This window comes from Pan troglodytes, chromosome 4 (genome assembly GCF_028858775.2).
Source record: "Pan troglodytes isolate AG18354 chromosome 4, NHGRI_mPanTro3-v2.0_pri, whole genome shotgun sequence".
Lineage (NCBI taxonomy): Eukaryota > Metazoa > Chordata > Mammalia > Primates > Hominidae > Pan > Pan troglodytes.
This window is the reverse complement of record NC_072402.2, coordinates 83,706,153-83,723,238: the sequence shown is the minus strand read 5'-3', so window position 1 is coordinate 83,723,238 and position 17,086 is coordinate 83,706,153. Positions and strand designations below refer to the sequence as shown.

The following is a 17,086-nucleotide window of genomic DNA, read 5'->3' as shown; positions in this document are numbered from 1 at the left end:
TTTAATTGAATTTTTATATCCTGGAAATAAATCAAATATGTAAACATCTGATAAGGGGATTTATAATGACAGTAGTTTTGAGATTCAATAAACATTGCCCCAGAATATTATACCTGGGACAAAAGGTCAGTAGAGCCAATAGCCAAGATCTTACACCAAATTATATTAAACTGCATTTGCAACATACACCTATTATAGGTTATATATTTCTCTGTAACTAGAAAACCAAAATGTGTGTATGCTCAGGCTAAGTATAACATTGTTTTCTAAAGAACAGAGCTAGCTTTGCCCAGTCATAAATTCACTTCCTTCCCAGAGCATCAAAATATTAAAATAAGCAAGAATTATCAACTTGGCCTTAAAGATCTCTATTAGAATATTTCTGAAATCAAAATCCTAGAAAATCCAGCCACCAAATTATAGTAAGCTTCACAAAGTTTGGTATTATGGACATCCACACAAAATTGTGTCCTATTTTTCTTGCCCAATCCCCCCTAAGTTTGCTGTCCAGTGTCCCAGAATATCTTCTGTGCATATCTCAGATGCTGGTACAATTCTGGCTTCAGGTTGTAGCTATGGATGACCATAAGTTCCAAAAACCAAGAATAATAGCAGCTTGGAGATGAGTTTTAGCATCCAGACTCAGATGTCTCTTGGAGTATATGTCATTTAGGATGTTTTATATCATGTAACAAGAAATAATAAATGACAAGAAGTGTTTTAAAATAAGGTAAATTTATTATTTCAATTAACAGGAAGATTTAAGAAGGGAGCAATTTTATGGCTACTTAACTAAAACTTCATAAAGATCATCAAGAAATCATCAACATCCTCAAGGAAGGGTGATATGGTTTGGCAGTGTCCCCACCCAAATCTCATCTTGAATTGTAATCCCCGTAATCTCCAAGTGTCTAGGAAGAGACCTGGTGGGAGGTGATTGGACCATGGAGCCATTTTCCCCTATCCTGTTCTTCCGATAGTGAGTGAGTTCTCATGAAATCTGATGGTTTTATAAGGGGCTCTTCACCCTTCGCTCTTCACTCCTCTCTCCTGCCACCATGTTAAAAAGGTCCTTGCTTTCCCATTGCCTTCCTCCATGATTAAAGTTTTCTGAGGCCTCCCCAGTTATGCAGAACTGTGAGTCAATTAAACCTCTTTCCTTTATAAATTACCCATCTCAGGTAGTATTTTTATAGCAGTGTGAGAATGGACTACTACAGATAGATTATATCAATTATTCTCCTCTGCCATTCTTCACATGTTGGCTCTTGTTTAAGTTTGGCCTCTTATGTTTACAAAATGAAAAAAGCAATTTTAATAATTCATTCTTCATGTGGGAAAATCTAAAACCATAGGAGAAGAGAACATATTCTTTCCACATGTCTTTTTTTAGAGAAAAGAAACTTTTTTAAGTCTCTCACACCCCAGCAGATTATTTCAACTATTAACAATAACTGTCAAAAATCTACAGAGATACGCAAAATGCCTGTGGGTTATCAATAAATTGAGAGCATAAGGAATATATGTATAATATGCTTTTAAATTAGGAAAATAGTAATTTTTCATCCATTGAGATATTTTTAAATACCAAAAGATTGAATGTACTCAAAACAATATTTTAGGCCTTTTGTTATATTGACAAGAGCAAAGAAATTCATTCTTTGCAGTTGACATTTCTAACTCCTGATACGAATTCTTGTTTTATAATGGTATTTTAAAAGGATGTCAGTTTTAAGTTATCCTTTGTTGATTTAATTCAAACTGCTAGGCACTTCAATTTTGTATTTATTTTTCTCTTCTTTTTGTGTAACACTTTATGGTGCTATAGATGCTATGTTTGGTGCACCCAAAATGAAAAAAAAAAGTTGGTGAATCACTTAGTATAGATATTCCATCTTTCAAAATTAGACTGCATATTAAAGCTTTTTAAATGAACTTATGTAATGCTGAATTGCTCATTCAAATGTAGTATTCAATTTTATGAATCATATATGTTTGGCTAACATCTGGAAAACTGCTCCAGCCTAGCAGCCCTCAGTGTGAAATTTAAGTGGTTGGTACTGTCTACCAATTCACAAGCTTCTTCTCTTAATATTTAAGTACTTCTAAAACTACAGATTTTTAACTGTATTATCTAAGAAGAATCAAGAATCTTACTTAATATTAAGATTTAATATTAAGATTATCTCAAGCAATAATAAGAGACGATAATAGCAAATATTATAAGATATTACATGCTTACAAGGTAACCTATGTTGTTTTAAATGCGGTGGGTGTCATCTCAAATCATCTTCCCCAAATGTAAGTGCAATGGGTTTATATTTTTGTGTTGCATTTTGATTTTATTTTATAAATTTTACTTATATAGATGGTATTACAGATTTCCCCAGAGTCATATAAGGTGTTTCTGCTCACTGGAAGGCTTTCCCTTCATCAGTGTCCTTCAGGGATATCCCAGAAAGGGGCTGTAGTGCTTCAGCTGTACACTTTCAGGAGTGCCAGCATGTCACATAGGACCAAGTGTAAACCAGGCTCAAGTCTCCTCTTCCTTTGTCAACTGGTCATAGGAAATTCCTAATGAAGCAATAGGTATGGGTTGGAAGAGAAAACAATACAAGAGAGGTAGGGGACATGGGTGAATTTTCTACTTGTACATGCATCCTACTTCTTACTTTGGGGCCAGCTTGGGCCCTACCTCATGTATATCACTTTGATTTGATAATGCTGTGTTGCTGTGCCTGCTCATATTTATGGCTTGACTCACCAGACCACACCCTATTCATGATGAGCGACTCAGGCTTCCATCTCCACTGAGGCCCAGCAGCAAGCCAAAAACCATTTCTCAAATGGAGAGCAGTTTTCTGCATAAGATGACAAGACTTTTCCCCCAAATTCTAAGATCCTTCATGGTGATTCAACTATTGTGGCCTACCAGAAGCTCTAAACAGTATTAGTGTCTTCCACTAACATTTCAAGTATCACTGGATCTGCTGGATCTTACAACCCAAGTTTTAAAGCATTTTTAATGACAGCCTGAGCCTTTTGTAGAGCCGTCTCTTTGTCTAAGCCTCACTCAAAGTTTGCTTTTAGGGGTTATGCAATAAATGGAGCAGAGTAAAACATTCAAATGAATGAGGAATATATTGTCTCTAGAGTTCAAAGGGAATTACTAGGCATTTTTTCCCTCGTGTGTGTGTGTGTGTGAGACAGAGAGTGTATGTGTGTGTGTGTATGTGTGTTAGGAGGGACCAGAGGCAACAACCTATCATTTGCATTAAAAGGAATATCGCAACATTGTCCCCACTACTGAACCCCAACAAATTTTGGTGAGGTAAAATTCCCCTCAATTTTTGTAGGATTTATTTCTCACCTTCTGACATACAAGCTTCATACAAATATGTCTAGAGGTAGTTGCTATTTTCTGCTTACCAAGTCCAATCAGTATAATACCATCAATGAAAAGGATCCATATTAAGTCTTCTGGAAGGGAAAAATGATCAAGGTCTCTGCAGACTAAATTATTACAAAGGGCTGTAGAGTTTATATCCCCTTGGGGGGTTGGTCTTGCCACCTTAAAAAACAAACAAACAAGCAACAACAACAACCAAAAAAAAAAAGAAAAACAACACAGCGTCTTGTGGTATTTACCAAGAGATAGAAAGAAAAGAAAAGCATTTGCAAGATGAATAGTTGTATGTCAGTAACTGGGGACATGTTGTCCAAACAACAAATTCTACATCTGGAACAGAAGCTGCACTTAGAGTCACCTGAGTAAATTCACAATAATTCACTGTCATTCTCCAGGATCAATTTCTTTTCTGCACAGGCCAAATAGGCAAGTTAAATAGGTAAGTTGAAAATATTGTGGGAATAACCACCTCTGTATCTTTCAAGTCCTTAATGCACTAGTTTCTATAATCCATTCAGAATGTGGTGTTGCTTTTCACTTACTGTTTTTTTGTTTTTGTTTTTGTTTTTGTTTTTGTTTAGGCAGAGATAATTCTGGGAGTTCCCACACAACATTTCCCACCATAGTAGCCCTCTGTACAAGTCCGGGAATGAAAGTGGTGCTTCTGCCAGTTGCTGAGTATGTTTATTTCAATTATGCATTCTGACACTGGGAAAATAATCATGAGATGGGTTTGGGGACCTAATCTAAAACTCCATTAATCATCTGACTTTCATAAGCCTTTATTCTGAATACTGAACCATAGTAATGTCTCCAGGAATTAGTTATCAGTTGAGAACTAGTGTTCAGTAATCAATGAAAAGTCTGATCATTTCCCTTTGCCCAATGCACAGTCACCCCACTCAAAGGCTGTGAGTTAATTTGGAGAGGCTGGGAGAGATTACCACTCTAAATTTGTTTTGAGGACTCAAATCAGTCTTTTGTTCACTAGACCTAGAATTCGGATTATGCAAACTAGTGAAGAATTCATTATAGTATCTGTCTATTTTCTAGGAACAGTAACATCAAACAACCATTGCTACAGGTCTCTTTATGGGTCAAACGATCCTGATTACTCTTTTGGTTCTGATGTCCATCATGGTAACAGCACCCACTACATCTTTGGTGATTAAGTGCCACCATTTGATGCTAACACCCTCCGATTCTATTATTCCCATTACAACTGGGGATTTTAGCTCAGTGGGAACCCAGCAATTCTCACTGTAACTTCCCACTTACAAAGGAGATTAGAAACAGAATGCTTCAAAAAATTTGGGAGCTTCTCTCATGAATTTAATACTGACTGCCTTGGTGAAAAGTATGCCCTGGGGACTCCTCCAAAGAGAAGCAAGTCTTAATTGATATATCCATTGTAACATTTCATTTCCCTAAGCCTTTGGTTACATTCTTTTACAGAATACAAAGGCAATTTTAATTTTTTAACTTAGAGTTGACCATTTTCTTTGTGTTGCTAGAAAGTGATACCTGTGGCTGAGGCTGGGTAATTTATAAAGAAAATAGACTTATTTGGCACAAAGTTCTGTGGGCTGTACAAGAAGCATAGTGTCAGCATCTGCTTTGGGTGAGGGTTTCTAGAAGCTTCCCCTCCTGGTGGAAGGTGAAGGAGTGGCGGCATCACAGGACCCTATGGTGATAAAAGAAGGAAAAGAGAGAGGAGGGAGGTGGCAAGCTATATTCAACAACCAGCTCTCATGGGGGTGGGGACACTTGCATGAGTTAATAGAGCAAGAATTCACTCATTACCTTGAGGATGGCACCAAGCCATTCATGAGGAATTCGCTTCCATGACTTAAATTCCTCACTTTAGGTCCCACCTCCAACATTGGGGATCAAATTTTAACATCAGATATGGAAGGGATTAAATATCCGAACAATATCACTCACCTTGTGCCCATGTAACAGACAACAACCCAAATGGTTAGAGCCCTTCTAATTCTTCAACTTACAAAATTTATTAATATGGGGTCCATTATTGGGAACCCATATTAATAAATTTAGGTTGAATCTACTTTAAATTTGGTCCACTTTAATCCCCCATTCTTAAAATCTATTTCTAGATATATTCTCCAGATTCTGTCTGTATAATTTGGCAAAATCATGTAATCCTGTCAGTGTGTAGTATACCTTGTTCTTTGGAGACTGCCTAGACTTGAGTGTAGTTATAGGTCTCAAAGCAAAGAGGTATGATGGAGTGTGATATGGTTTGCCTCTGTGTCCGCATCCAAATCTCATATTGAATTGGAATCCCCATGTGTCTAGGGAGGGAACTGGTGGGAGGTGCCTGGATCATGGGGGTGGATTCCCCTGCCCTGCACCATCTTCTTATAGTGAGTGAATTCTCATGAGATCTGATGGTTTCTAAGTGTGACACTTTCCCCTTTGCTCTCTCTGACCTGTCGCCATGTAAAACGTGGCTTGCTTTTCCTTCGTCTTCCACCATGATTGTAAATTTCCTGAGGCCTCCCTAGCCATGCAGAACTGTGAGTCAATTAAACCTCTTTTCTTTATAACTCACCCAGTCTCAGGTAGTTCTTTATAGCAGTTTGAAAACAGACTAATACAGGGTGGGTGCTGAGGAGAATCAGCAGTGCCTTCTAAGGCAACTACCTCAGAAAAGGCCATTAGAGATTTATCAGGCAATCAAGGACTAACTTCCCCTGGCAAGGGTGGAGGGGTTGCATCTGTAGGCAAAAAAAAAAACTAATCAGAATATGAAGGTGCAATAACCCAGGCTCATTAGGACCTGCTCCTATGTTTCAATTCCAATTTGTGATATCCTATCCTTCTCAATCAATACACTCGCTTTAACAGAAAACACCCTGCCATGTTGAAAATAGAAATTATATTGTGATTCAGCCGCTAGAGAATTAGATTCTAGGTTTAGTTTTCAGAAATCTTAGCCCTCTGGTTATAGGATATGAGTTTCTGTCAGGGCCGAAATAGCTTCTATGTCATATATGTGGGGGTTGAGCTAGGAATTTTAGTCCCTCAGCTCCTTGTTTTCTTTTTCAACTTTGTCCAGCTCAATTAGGAACAACCAGTCAGGCTGGATGTGATGACTCATGCCTGTAATCCTAACATTTTGGGAGGCTGAGGCAGGCAGATCACTTAAGCCCAGGAGGTCAAGACCAAGACCAGCCTGGGCAACATGGTAAAACTCTGTCTCAACAAAAATATAAACAATTATCCAGTCATGGCGTTGCATGCCTATAGTCCCAGCCACCTAGGTGGCTGAGGTCAGAGGATCTCTTGAGCCTGGGAGGTGGAGGCTGCAGTGAGTTGTGATTGCACCACTGCACTCCACCCTTCCAGCCTGGGTGACAGAGTGAGACGTTGTCAAAAAAAAAAAAAAAAAAAAAAAAGCAGTCTACTATACTCACTAGTTTCACTAGTTTGACAAAAATTTTCTTAAGGCACCAAATATGGGGCCACCCATCACCTCATAAGTATTTGGCTAAGTGTAGCCAATGGATACTTTTAAGAATATTTTGGGTATCACTGTTGCCACAAAACACCGTGCAAACTTTCTCTTTCCCATTAAAATCAGGATCATTAGTGCCTTCAAATCTAATCAGAAAAACCAGTTCTCACACAGAGCCAATTCAAACCTCATCCTTAACATTTTCTTCATTTAGAACAACCCTTGGTCGGGTGCAGTGGCTCACGCCTGTAATCCCAGCACTTTGGGAGGCCGAGGTGGGCAGATCACGAGGTCAGGAGATCGAGACCATCCTGGCCCACATGGTGAAATCCTGTCTCTACTAAAAATACAGAAAAAAAAAAAAAAAGAAAAATTAGCCCGGCGTGGTGGCGGGCGCCTGTTATCGCAGCTGTTCTGGAGGCTGAGGCAGGATAATCACTTGAACCCAGAAGGCAGAGGTTGCAGTGAGCAGAGACTGCACCACTGCACTCCAGCCTGGTGACAGAGGGAGACTCCATCTCAAAAAACAAACAAACAAACAACACGCACGCACACACACACACACACACACACAAACTACTCTCAGTACCAAAGTCTGTGTCTGTCAAGTTTCTCTAGGTCTATCAAGAGAAGTATACTAAGGTATTTATTGCAAGAAATGATTACATAATTGTGGGAGCTGGGTAGGTGAGTCTAAAATCAATAGACAGGCCATGAGGAAGAGCTTGCTTGATCTTCTGGAAATAGGTCGAAGCTGTTGCCCATAGGCAGAATTTCCTCTTCACTAGCAAAGTCCTAACTCTCCTTTTAAGACCTTTTTGCTGACTGAATCAGGTTCATCCAGATTATCTAGGATAATATTTCTTAAATAAATGGATTATGATTATCTGATTATGGAATGTAATCACATGTACAAAGTATACCTTCAAAGCAACACCTAAATTAGTATTAGATTGAATAACTGAGAATTTTAGCCTAGACAAGTTGATGCATCAAAATGACTATTACATTAACCAAGAGGAATTGCATGTAATTTGTATTCAGATGTAGTTTTCTTCAGAAAATAAATAACATATATTCTCTGCTGAGAAGTTCAGGTTGTATCCTGTGAAAGATGAAGAGAAGATAAAAAATTTTAGGCAAGAAAATTGCCAAGATTTGAGCTCATTTTGTAATGATAACTCTGAGCCCTTTGTAGTTAATGCCAAGAGGCTTCTCTAATAAAAAGCCTAAAATATAAAAGTTAGAACCATCCGAATAGAAGTTGTAGGAGGTGTAAACCATGGGAATGGGTAATAATCACTCATGAAACACATTTTAATTAAGATTATATTTAAAATCACTTCTTGAGTTCTTAGAATATGTTTAAAACTATGTTAGGATTTAAAAATGCTAACTTGATAAAAATCCTGTTCTTGACTATAGAAGCTGACAGTGCAGTGGCACTAAACTTGGAAAGAAGAAACTGTGAATACAAAAAACTGAATATAAAGTGATTGAGATATGCATAGAGTAATGTAAGTGCAGCAAAGGGATGTTGGTGTGCAGGGGACAAGGCAAGTTCCAGAAGCAAGACTAATACATTGAATAAGATAAGAGGGCCTGGGGCAGGAACACTCTTTTTAACAAAACAGAGAAAGCCAAAGAAATTGAAATGCAATATTTAGCTTGAATGCCAGGGGAACTGAGAAAAACCTAGTAGGGAATAATGTTACAGAAACTAAGAAAGGCCATTTTGAAGAATAAATTAATGGACCACAGATTTAATAGTGCAGCAAGGTCAAGTGAGACAAGAACTGAAAGGAATTTATTATATTTTAAAAATAAGAGGAAATGGCCAGGCATGGTGGCTCACGCCTGTAATCCTAGCACTTTGGGAGGCTGAGGAGGGCAGATCACAAGGTTAGGAGTTTGAAACCAGCCTGGCCAATATGGTGAAATTTCATCTCTACTAAAAATACAAAAATTAGCTGGGTGTAGTGTGCGTGCCTGTAATCCCAGCTACTCAGGAGGGCGAAGCAGGAGAATTGCTGGAACCCAGGAGGCAGAGGTTGCCGTGAGCTCAGATTGCACTACTGCACTCCAGCCTGGGCAACAGAGTGAGACTCCATCTCAAAAAATGAATGAATAAATAAATAAATAAATAAATAAATGGTAATTTGTTAACTGGGAAAACAGTTTTATTAGAAACGTAGAGGGTAGAAGTTCTACTATAGTAGGTTGAGGAGTTAATGGAAGATCAGAAAAATGACTAACATTTGCAGACTCTAGAAACTTGGCTTTAAAACAAATTTATATTAGATGGTTAGAGGAGAATGGAGACATGGGTTGTTTTTGTTTTGTTTATGGATGGTAATAGAGCACATTTTAGGCTGGGGAAAATTAATCTAGTGGTTTGGAAGACATTAACAGAGCAATAAATGATCTGTTTTCCAGAACATAAGATCCAAAAGGAAAAAGATTTTCTATTTGTTTGGTTTGCTGTTGTGTCACATGCATAGTAGTTATTCAAAAATATTTGCAGAATGGATTAAACAAATCCTTAAAAATAAGAGGTCTTCTAAGCTCAAAAGTGACTAATGGGGGAGAATTTTCATAATCATATAAGAAGAGCATGATCATCCATGTAAGAGAATGGACAAAAATAATATTTGTAGTATTTATCCATTTGCTATATTCTGACTTACTTCTAATTTAATTTGACCCTATAAAATTATTTTATTTAAATTTTATTTTCCCACAATCACAAAACCTAAAACAGATTCAGAGAATTTAACAAACTGGAGAATCCAGAAATTTTAATCAAGGTTGCTCTGATTTTATAATCTTTGTGCTAGATGATACATATAATCTATCTGGTATGCTCTCTAATATTTTTTCTTTATTCTTTTAGGTGAAAAAACATATAAAATATATAACTGTTGTTATCAAAGTAAAATCAAATCATAATTGTGTCCACATCTTCTCTGGTTTTAAAGATATAACATATAATTACTCAGGTGTATATATATTAAATAATATTGAGTATCATGCTTCAGATGTTGCTTCATCTGTCACCTCCTCAAAGGAGCTTTCTCTGATTTTCACACTAGAGTAGGTAATTCTCTTACATGTTCCATAGCACAATTTTGTGAAAGAATTGTCTTAGATGAGAAACTAAGCTTCTCTGCCCTTGTGTCTTAAATCCAGTTTCCTTGAAAATTAAGCCAAGGCAAGGCTTAAGTGTAACTGGTTTCTTCAGTAGGGCATTTGCAGAACATAGACAATGAGGGACGCAGAGACTGACGTGGGGAAAGATGGAAGTCAAATGCACTTGCTAGGGCTTCATTGTTTTGTGGAGAGTTTTAGCTAGTTGCTGCACAAGAGTGCTCTGTCTACCATGTAGATGTCTTCCAAGAGGCTATACAAAAATACTGTGTCTCCAAATTGTCCACTGTAGGAAATAGAGAGAAAAAAATCTGGTATTTCCCTTCCTGATCCTGTTGATGGAATTTCTCCAGGTGGAGTTCAACACCACCCCAACCATGCCAAAACATACCAGAGAGCATTACCTGGTCACTTTTGCAGCTTGTGGAGAAGCCAGATTTCATGTACTAAGTGTGCAGGTATTTTAAGTATTTTAACCGAAGTCCACACTCAGTTCTTTATGGCCTCGGATGATGTAATTAGGTGTACTTGCACAGTGACCTTCATTGCTTTTTCAGTGAAGAGACAGACAGAGAGAGAGAGAACGCAGGAGATAAATGAGGTCCAGTGAAACCAAGGAAAGGAAGAACATATGCAGAAGGCAATTTGCATCACTTGTTTCATAGTCACCTCTACTGTGTATTTCTCTGGGCAGAGGAAATAGGAGGGAGGGGGCGGATGAACAGACATATTCTTTTTGCTGCAAAAGGAAGTATGCTACCAGCTTCCAGAAAACAAAAGCAATTAGCAGATACAAATATGGGAGGTATTATTTATAAATTTAGTGATAACTTGTTTCATACTTGCTCATTAAAAAATAAGAAATGGATCTGAGGGGATGTAAAGATTATAAAAAAAACTTTATTCTAAAATAATTTTCCTTCACAGAAACATTATTCTAAATTATTAGAAGACTAGAAGGAGAGAACAAATCAAAATTTTCTCTTTTGATGATGATCTGAGTTCTAACCTATCTTCTTCAACATTCTCTGGACAAAAACCTTAGAAAGCAGTGCAGCCGAGTCATAATTCATGAGTGAATATTAGTTATGTATTTGCCCTCAAGCATATTTGCCTCGAAGGTGAGAATCCTGAGACTATAAGAACATTTTGTCCTGTTAATGGAATGAAAGAATCAGGATAATAAAAAATGAATATCATATCTTTACTTTTAATTGCACTAAATAAGGCTTTCTAAAGTTTCTGCTCTTGTTCTATATAAATAAACCTTAAAACAATGCATTTTCATGCTTCTAGCCAACTTAAGAATTACCTGCACAAGATGGCTCTCCACGCTTTTCTCCTGTAGCAGACTCTGTGCTTTCTGATTTGAGGGAAGAGTTATGGGAAACAGAGACATGACAGCTGTCAGGTCCTTTGTCCAAATTTAATCAGGAATCAGCCAGAGAGGAATGTCCTAATCCATCAACACCTGCTTGGGATAAGCAGTAAACCCACCAGAGACAGAGCCAAATATAGTGATTTAATTAATTGAAAGGTGTTGGCAATTCATCAACATGCGGTGCTTCTGAGCAATTTCCAGTACCACCTAATGCAGAGCAGAATTTGTGCGTAAGTATCTTAAAGATTTTTAATTTGTTATAATTTTTTAAATATCAGTTAATTTGAAAATATTTCAGAATACCAAGAAAAGATACAAAAAAACATCATCTTGACTTTTTTTTGTTCTAAATTGATATTTGCTATTTTTTAGTAAACTTTTAGATGGTAAAATTTTATAAATATTCACAATCTGATGCAGAGTTATACTTCTATATGAGTGACATTTTTACACAGCTAACATGGTGCTGATTAAACTGATGTGTGGGTGTTCTAAGACAAGGCTATATTTATCACTCTTGTTCTGAAATGCATATGTAATAGCCTAAAGACAATTATTTCACAATTAAATTAAAAATCAAAGTCATCATTTAGTCTTCCTTATTTTTTTCTTGTATACTAATTTGGCCTGAGTCATGTTAGATCAATCCACAATATTTCTCTCATCTCTTCCCTTGTTTCTGTACCCAGCAGCTATTCAAATCATTATTCAATGATTTATTTCTCATACAAACCAACATATTAATCTCCCTCCTTTTCCCTGACCCTTGATTATTCTACACTCAGTCTAGCCAGTCTAGATTTTGTTAATTGATTACTTTTTTCCAAATATGTCTCCCCTAGTTTCAATAGATTAAAAATACGTACCTTATTTCCACATCTTTTTTTTTTTTTTTTTTTTTTTGAGACGGAGTTTTGCTCTTGTTGCCCAGGCTAGAGCACAAGCACAACAACAAGTCACCACAACCTCCACCTCCTAGGTTCAAGCAATTCTCCTGCCTCAGCCTCCCGAGTAGCTGGGATTACAGGCATGTGCCACCACCCCCAGATAATTTTGCATTTTTAGTAGAGACTAGGTTTCTCCATGTTGTTCAGGCTGGTCTCGAACTCCCGACCTCAGGTGATTTGCCTGCCTTGGCCTCCCAAAGTGCTGGGATTACAAGTGTGAGCCACTGCACCCGGCCTCCAATTCCATATCTTTTTAAAGACTATTCATATTTAAAAATTAATTTAAAATACTTTCTTCTCCAAAAATGCTTTCTTAATCCAACCAAACAGAATTGGCTGTCTTTGTTTTTTTTTTTTGAATTCCACATGGCAATATGATCTTCCCTTGTGGTTTGTAGTTACAATTTTTGTTTGTTTCATATATTTGCGTTTTCTATTGAAGGAGTGTGTGGGGATTTTAAATATATGTGCTTAATTGCATGACTTTCCATTACAAAGTCCTTTAAGACAAAGATCATTTTGCTCTTTTAGCCTTTTGTTCTTATCTTTTTTTCTTTTTTGCTACTCAGCTTTAATTTTCTACAACCTAGCACTATCCATTGAACTGTTTTATTAAATTATAAAACTCTTTGGGGCATATGCTTGCAAATTCAATCTAGTTAAATTAACACAGTCTTTAAAATCTTTAAATATTGATCTCCGGGTTTGAAAACTTTCTCTAAATAATATTTATGCCAGAATTTTGGGCAGCCAATTCATAGTCATGATATCTTCAAATATCCTAACCTTATCTTATTTAAAGATAAGGTTAGCTACTTATTTAAAAACTACATAATGTCTTTTTTCTTCCTTTTTCTATGTAAGTTTACATAATGTCTTTTTTTCCTTTTTCTACATAGATTTTTACCTATTTAAAAGCTCTGATTTTGGCCAGGTGCAGTGGCTCACGCTTGTTATCCCAGCACTTTGGGAGGCTGAGGCGGGCGGATCATGAGGTCAGGAGTTCGAGATCAGCCTGACCAACATGGTGAAACCCTGTCTCTACTAAAAATACAAAAATTAGCTGGGCTTGGTGGCACATGCCTGTAATCCCAGCTACTCAGGAGGCTAAGGCAGGACAATCTCTTGAACCTGGGAATTGGAGGTTGCAGTGAGCTGAGATCAAACCACTGCACTCCAGCCTGGGTGACACAGTGAGACTCCCTCTAAAAATAAAAATAAAAATAATTTAAAAAGCTCTGATTTCCCCCCAACCCAATCAGAAGTCCTCACACACTTCAATAAAAAGAAATGACTAGAGTGAACATTTTATGCATATCCAGTGCATTTTTACACTTCTCTCTCGGAGTCCACATGACTCCTTTATTTCTTTGAAGAATAGACTTTTATCCTTGCCAAATTCAGTTATTGTTTACCTCATTTTCTTATCTCTGCCTTCCCTACCATCTCTTCCAGTGGCTTGCTTTCTTGAATATTCTCTGCTTTTCCTTCCCTATTGTCAGACTTTCCACGCTCATTAACTCATTCCTGTAAATGTAAAAATACACTCATTTTTTTCTAATGAATTATTATTTTTAGAAAAAATTTAAGATTACAGAAAAACTGAGAAGATAGTAAAGAGGGTCCCATACACCTGGCACCCAGTGTCTTTTGTTTTTAATATAGCTTGTTAGTATGGCAGGTTTGTTACTGTTAATAAACCAATGTTGGTAAATTAGTATTAATTAAAGTTTATATTTTATTCAAATTTTCTTAATTTGCATGTAAAACACTTTTTCAGTTCCAAGATCCTACTCAGGATATCATGTTACATTTCAGCATGAGGTCTCCTTAGGCGTCACTTGTCTGTGACATTTTCTCAGACTTTTATTATTTTGATGATTCTGACAGAGAAACAAGGGTAAATTAGTTTATCAACTGCAGCTAGATTATAATTTGTCTTTTTTTCTCATTATTAAACCAGAGTTATAGATTATAGGGAGAAAGACAACAAAAATAAACTACCTTATCCATTATAGAATATCAAGGGTATACACTGTCAACATGAATTATAACTGTTGATGTTGACCTGATACCTAGCTGAAGTAATGGTTGTCAGCTTTCTCCTCTGAAAAGTTACTTGCCCTCTTTCTCTACCTTTTTTGTGAGTCCAAAATCTATGTGAATATTTGTAATTATTCTGTACATATTTTTCTCCTCCCCCAAGAGCTCCCCCATTTATTTATATCAGGATGGACCAATAGATATTTATTTTATACTTTGAGTTCTAATCTGATACTACTTTATTTATTTTGATGTTCAAATTTTCCGTCATTGCTTATCGAGAGGCCTTTCAGGTCCTGTCTCCCTTTGCTGTCCATAACCCATCAATGTGCCATTGTCATTACCTCCTTCTTCCTTTTTGTTCTTTACCTCCTCCCCGTCCTCCTTCCACTTCCTCTTTCCCTCAGCATTTTCTTACGTTGGCCACAAGATCTTCCATGCTCATCTTGTGTATTTCCTACCCTAATTCTAGAATCAGTCATTTCTCTAAGAAGCTTTGCTTCTGTTTATTGGAGAATGGTATGATAAACCAAGATATGGGCACTGGGTGCGCTAGTTACTAGTGAGGTGTCATTGATTCTGAAATATCTCAGCTGACAGAGAAGGAACACATATGTGTCTAAGCTAACCACATATCTATAAATATGTCTGTGGGCAGCTATGTACATCTCTGTTAAGCTAAGTAGGAGTTCATATGGATGTCTTTAACCCTACCTCATGACCACAAGGGCAATTCTAGACTCCTTCTCTTGCTTATCTGTAAATTCCCACTGCAACTGGCTGGCTCCAGACATTCATGATATATTCACTAAGTTGTTGAATTCCAGTATACACGTACTGTAGTATCAGAATTTGTAATCCAGATCCTTGCAGGAAATACCTTTTATTAACTAGAGTACAGTGATTATGAATAGTTTTATTTTTTACCTTTACTTTTATAGATCCATCACATTTTTACTCATTTTGGTGAGCATTTTTTCCTCCCTAAGCCCCTTTAGTGAAGTTGCTTCATACATTCCTAATTAGGTTAAATTGTTGTGTCATATTGTGCATTTCATCCTGGAATTCCACTCTCCTACAAAATGACCCCATACAATTTACATATTTGAAGGTTCACTCTTCTGTGCCTTTGGAGAAATGTACAGTGTCATGCATCCACAATTAAAGTATCATGCAGAATAGTTTTATATCTCCCCCCAAATCCCTATTCTTTATATATGAAACCCTCCCTTTTCTTCGCAAAACACTGCAAAACACTAATCTTTTGCTGTCTGCATAGTCTGCTATTTTCTTTCTTTTTTTTTTTCTTTTTTTTTTTTTTTTTTTTTGAGAAGGAGTCTCGCTCTGTTGCCCAGGCTGGAGTTCAGTGGCCTGGTCTCGACTCACTGCAGCCTCCACCTCAAATGATTCTCCTGCCTTAGCCTCCAGAATAGTTGGGATTACAGGCACCCGCTGGGCTAATTTTTGTATTTTTAGTAGAGATGGGGTTTCACCATGTTGGCCAGGATGATCTTGATCTCCTGACCTGTGATCCCCCCGCCACGGCCTCCCAATGTGCTGGGATAGCAGGCTGGAGCCACTGCACCCGGCCGGTTTGCCATTTTCATAAAGTTTTTTTTTTTGTTTTTTTTTTTGTTTTTTTTTTTTTTTTTTTTTGAGATGGAGTCTCGTTCTGTCGCCCAGGCTGGAGTGCAGTGGCGCTATCTCGGCTCACTGCAGGCTCCGCCCCTCGGGTTCACACCATTCTGCTGCCTCAGCTTCCCGAGTAGCTGGGACTACAGGCGCCTGCCACCACGCCTGGCTAATTTTTTTGTATTTTTAGTAGAGACGGGGTTTCACCGTGTTAGCCAGGATGGTCTCGATCTCCCGACCTCGTGATCCGCCCGCTTTGGCCTCCCAAAGCGCTGGGATTACAGGCTTGAGCCACCGCTCCTGGCCTAATGTCTTTTATTAGAACCATACGTCATAGAGCATTTCAGACTACCTTCTTCACTAAGCAATGTTTAAGATTCATCTATGTCTTTCTGTGGCTTTATAGCTCTTTACTTTTTACGGTTGAATTACATTCCCTGGTTTGGATGTACCACAGTTTGTTTATGCATACACATGTTGAAGGACATCTTGGCTGTTTCTCATTTGGGACAGTTATTAATAAACTTTTCCTAAACATCACTGCTCAGGTTTCTCTGTGAACCTAAGTTTTCCAAACAGTTTGATAAATACCTACAAGTGCAATTACTTGTTGTAAATAAGATTATATTTTGCTTTGTAAGACATTGACCAACTGTCTTCCAAGTGGCTGTATGATTTTTCTATTCTCACCAGCAAGAAATGAGAATTTATATTGTTCTTCATTAATTGTCATTGGCAGTTTTTTTAAACTTATTTATTCTAATAGGTTGTAATGGTATCTAATTGTGGTTTAACTTTAAATTGCCTAATGACAGATGACGTTAAACATCTTTTTATATTTTTATTTGTCATTTGTATAAGTTATTTGGTAATGTCTCTAGATATTTTGTCTACTTTATTGAGTTATTTGTTTCCTAATTATTAAGTATAGGAGTTTTCTGTCTATTTTGGATACAAACTGTTTACCAGTTATTTGATTTGTAAAGAGTTTCTCTCAGCCCGAGGCTTGTGTTTCCAACTCTAAACATTCCTTTTGCAAAGTAGAA

General features: G+C 37.2%; 1 protein-coding gene and 1 long non-coding RNA gene across 5 annotated transcripts in view; one reads left to right on the top strand and one right to left on the bottom strand.

The window, feature by feature from the left end:
- LOC129143984 (uncharacterized) overlaps window positions 1–17,086 on the top strand; it is a 320,066-nt gene that overhangs the window by 266,027 nt on the left and 36,953 nt on the right. The window contains exon 2 of one of the 4 annotated variants that reach the window (XR_010157267.1): window positions 3,991–4,087. The exons of 2 other annotated variants lie outside the window; for them this stretch is intronic. Coding sequence is in view for 1 of the 2 variants with exons in the window: in XM_054684433.2 (XP_054540408.1) it covers window positions 3,991–4,035 (45 nt within the window). In the remaining variant the exon portion in view is untranslated. Of the gene's footprint in view, window positions 1–3,990; window positions 6,808–17,086 lie in introns of those variants that run through there. One more of the 4 variants, XM_054684433.2, reaches the window with a different exon arrangement.
- LOC104006482 (uncharacterized) lies at window positions 9,055–16,333 on the bottom strand. Its single transcript, XR_008548024.2, has 5 exons — window positions 16,248–16,333; window positions 13,781–13,892; window positions 11,350–11,625; window positions 10,442–10,585; window positions 9,055–10,323 (listed from the first exon to the last, which is right to left on the bottom strand). It is a non-coding gene; the product is annotated as an uncharacterized LOC104006482 (long non-coding RNA).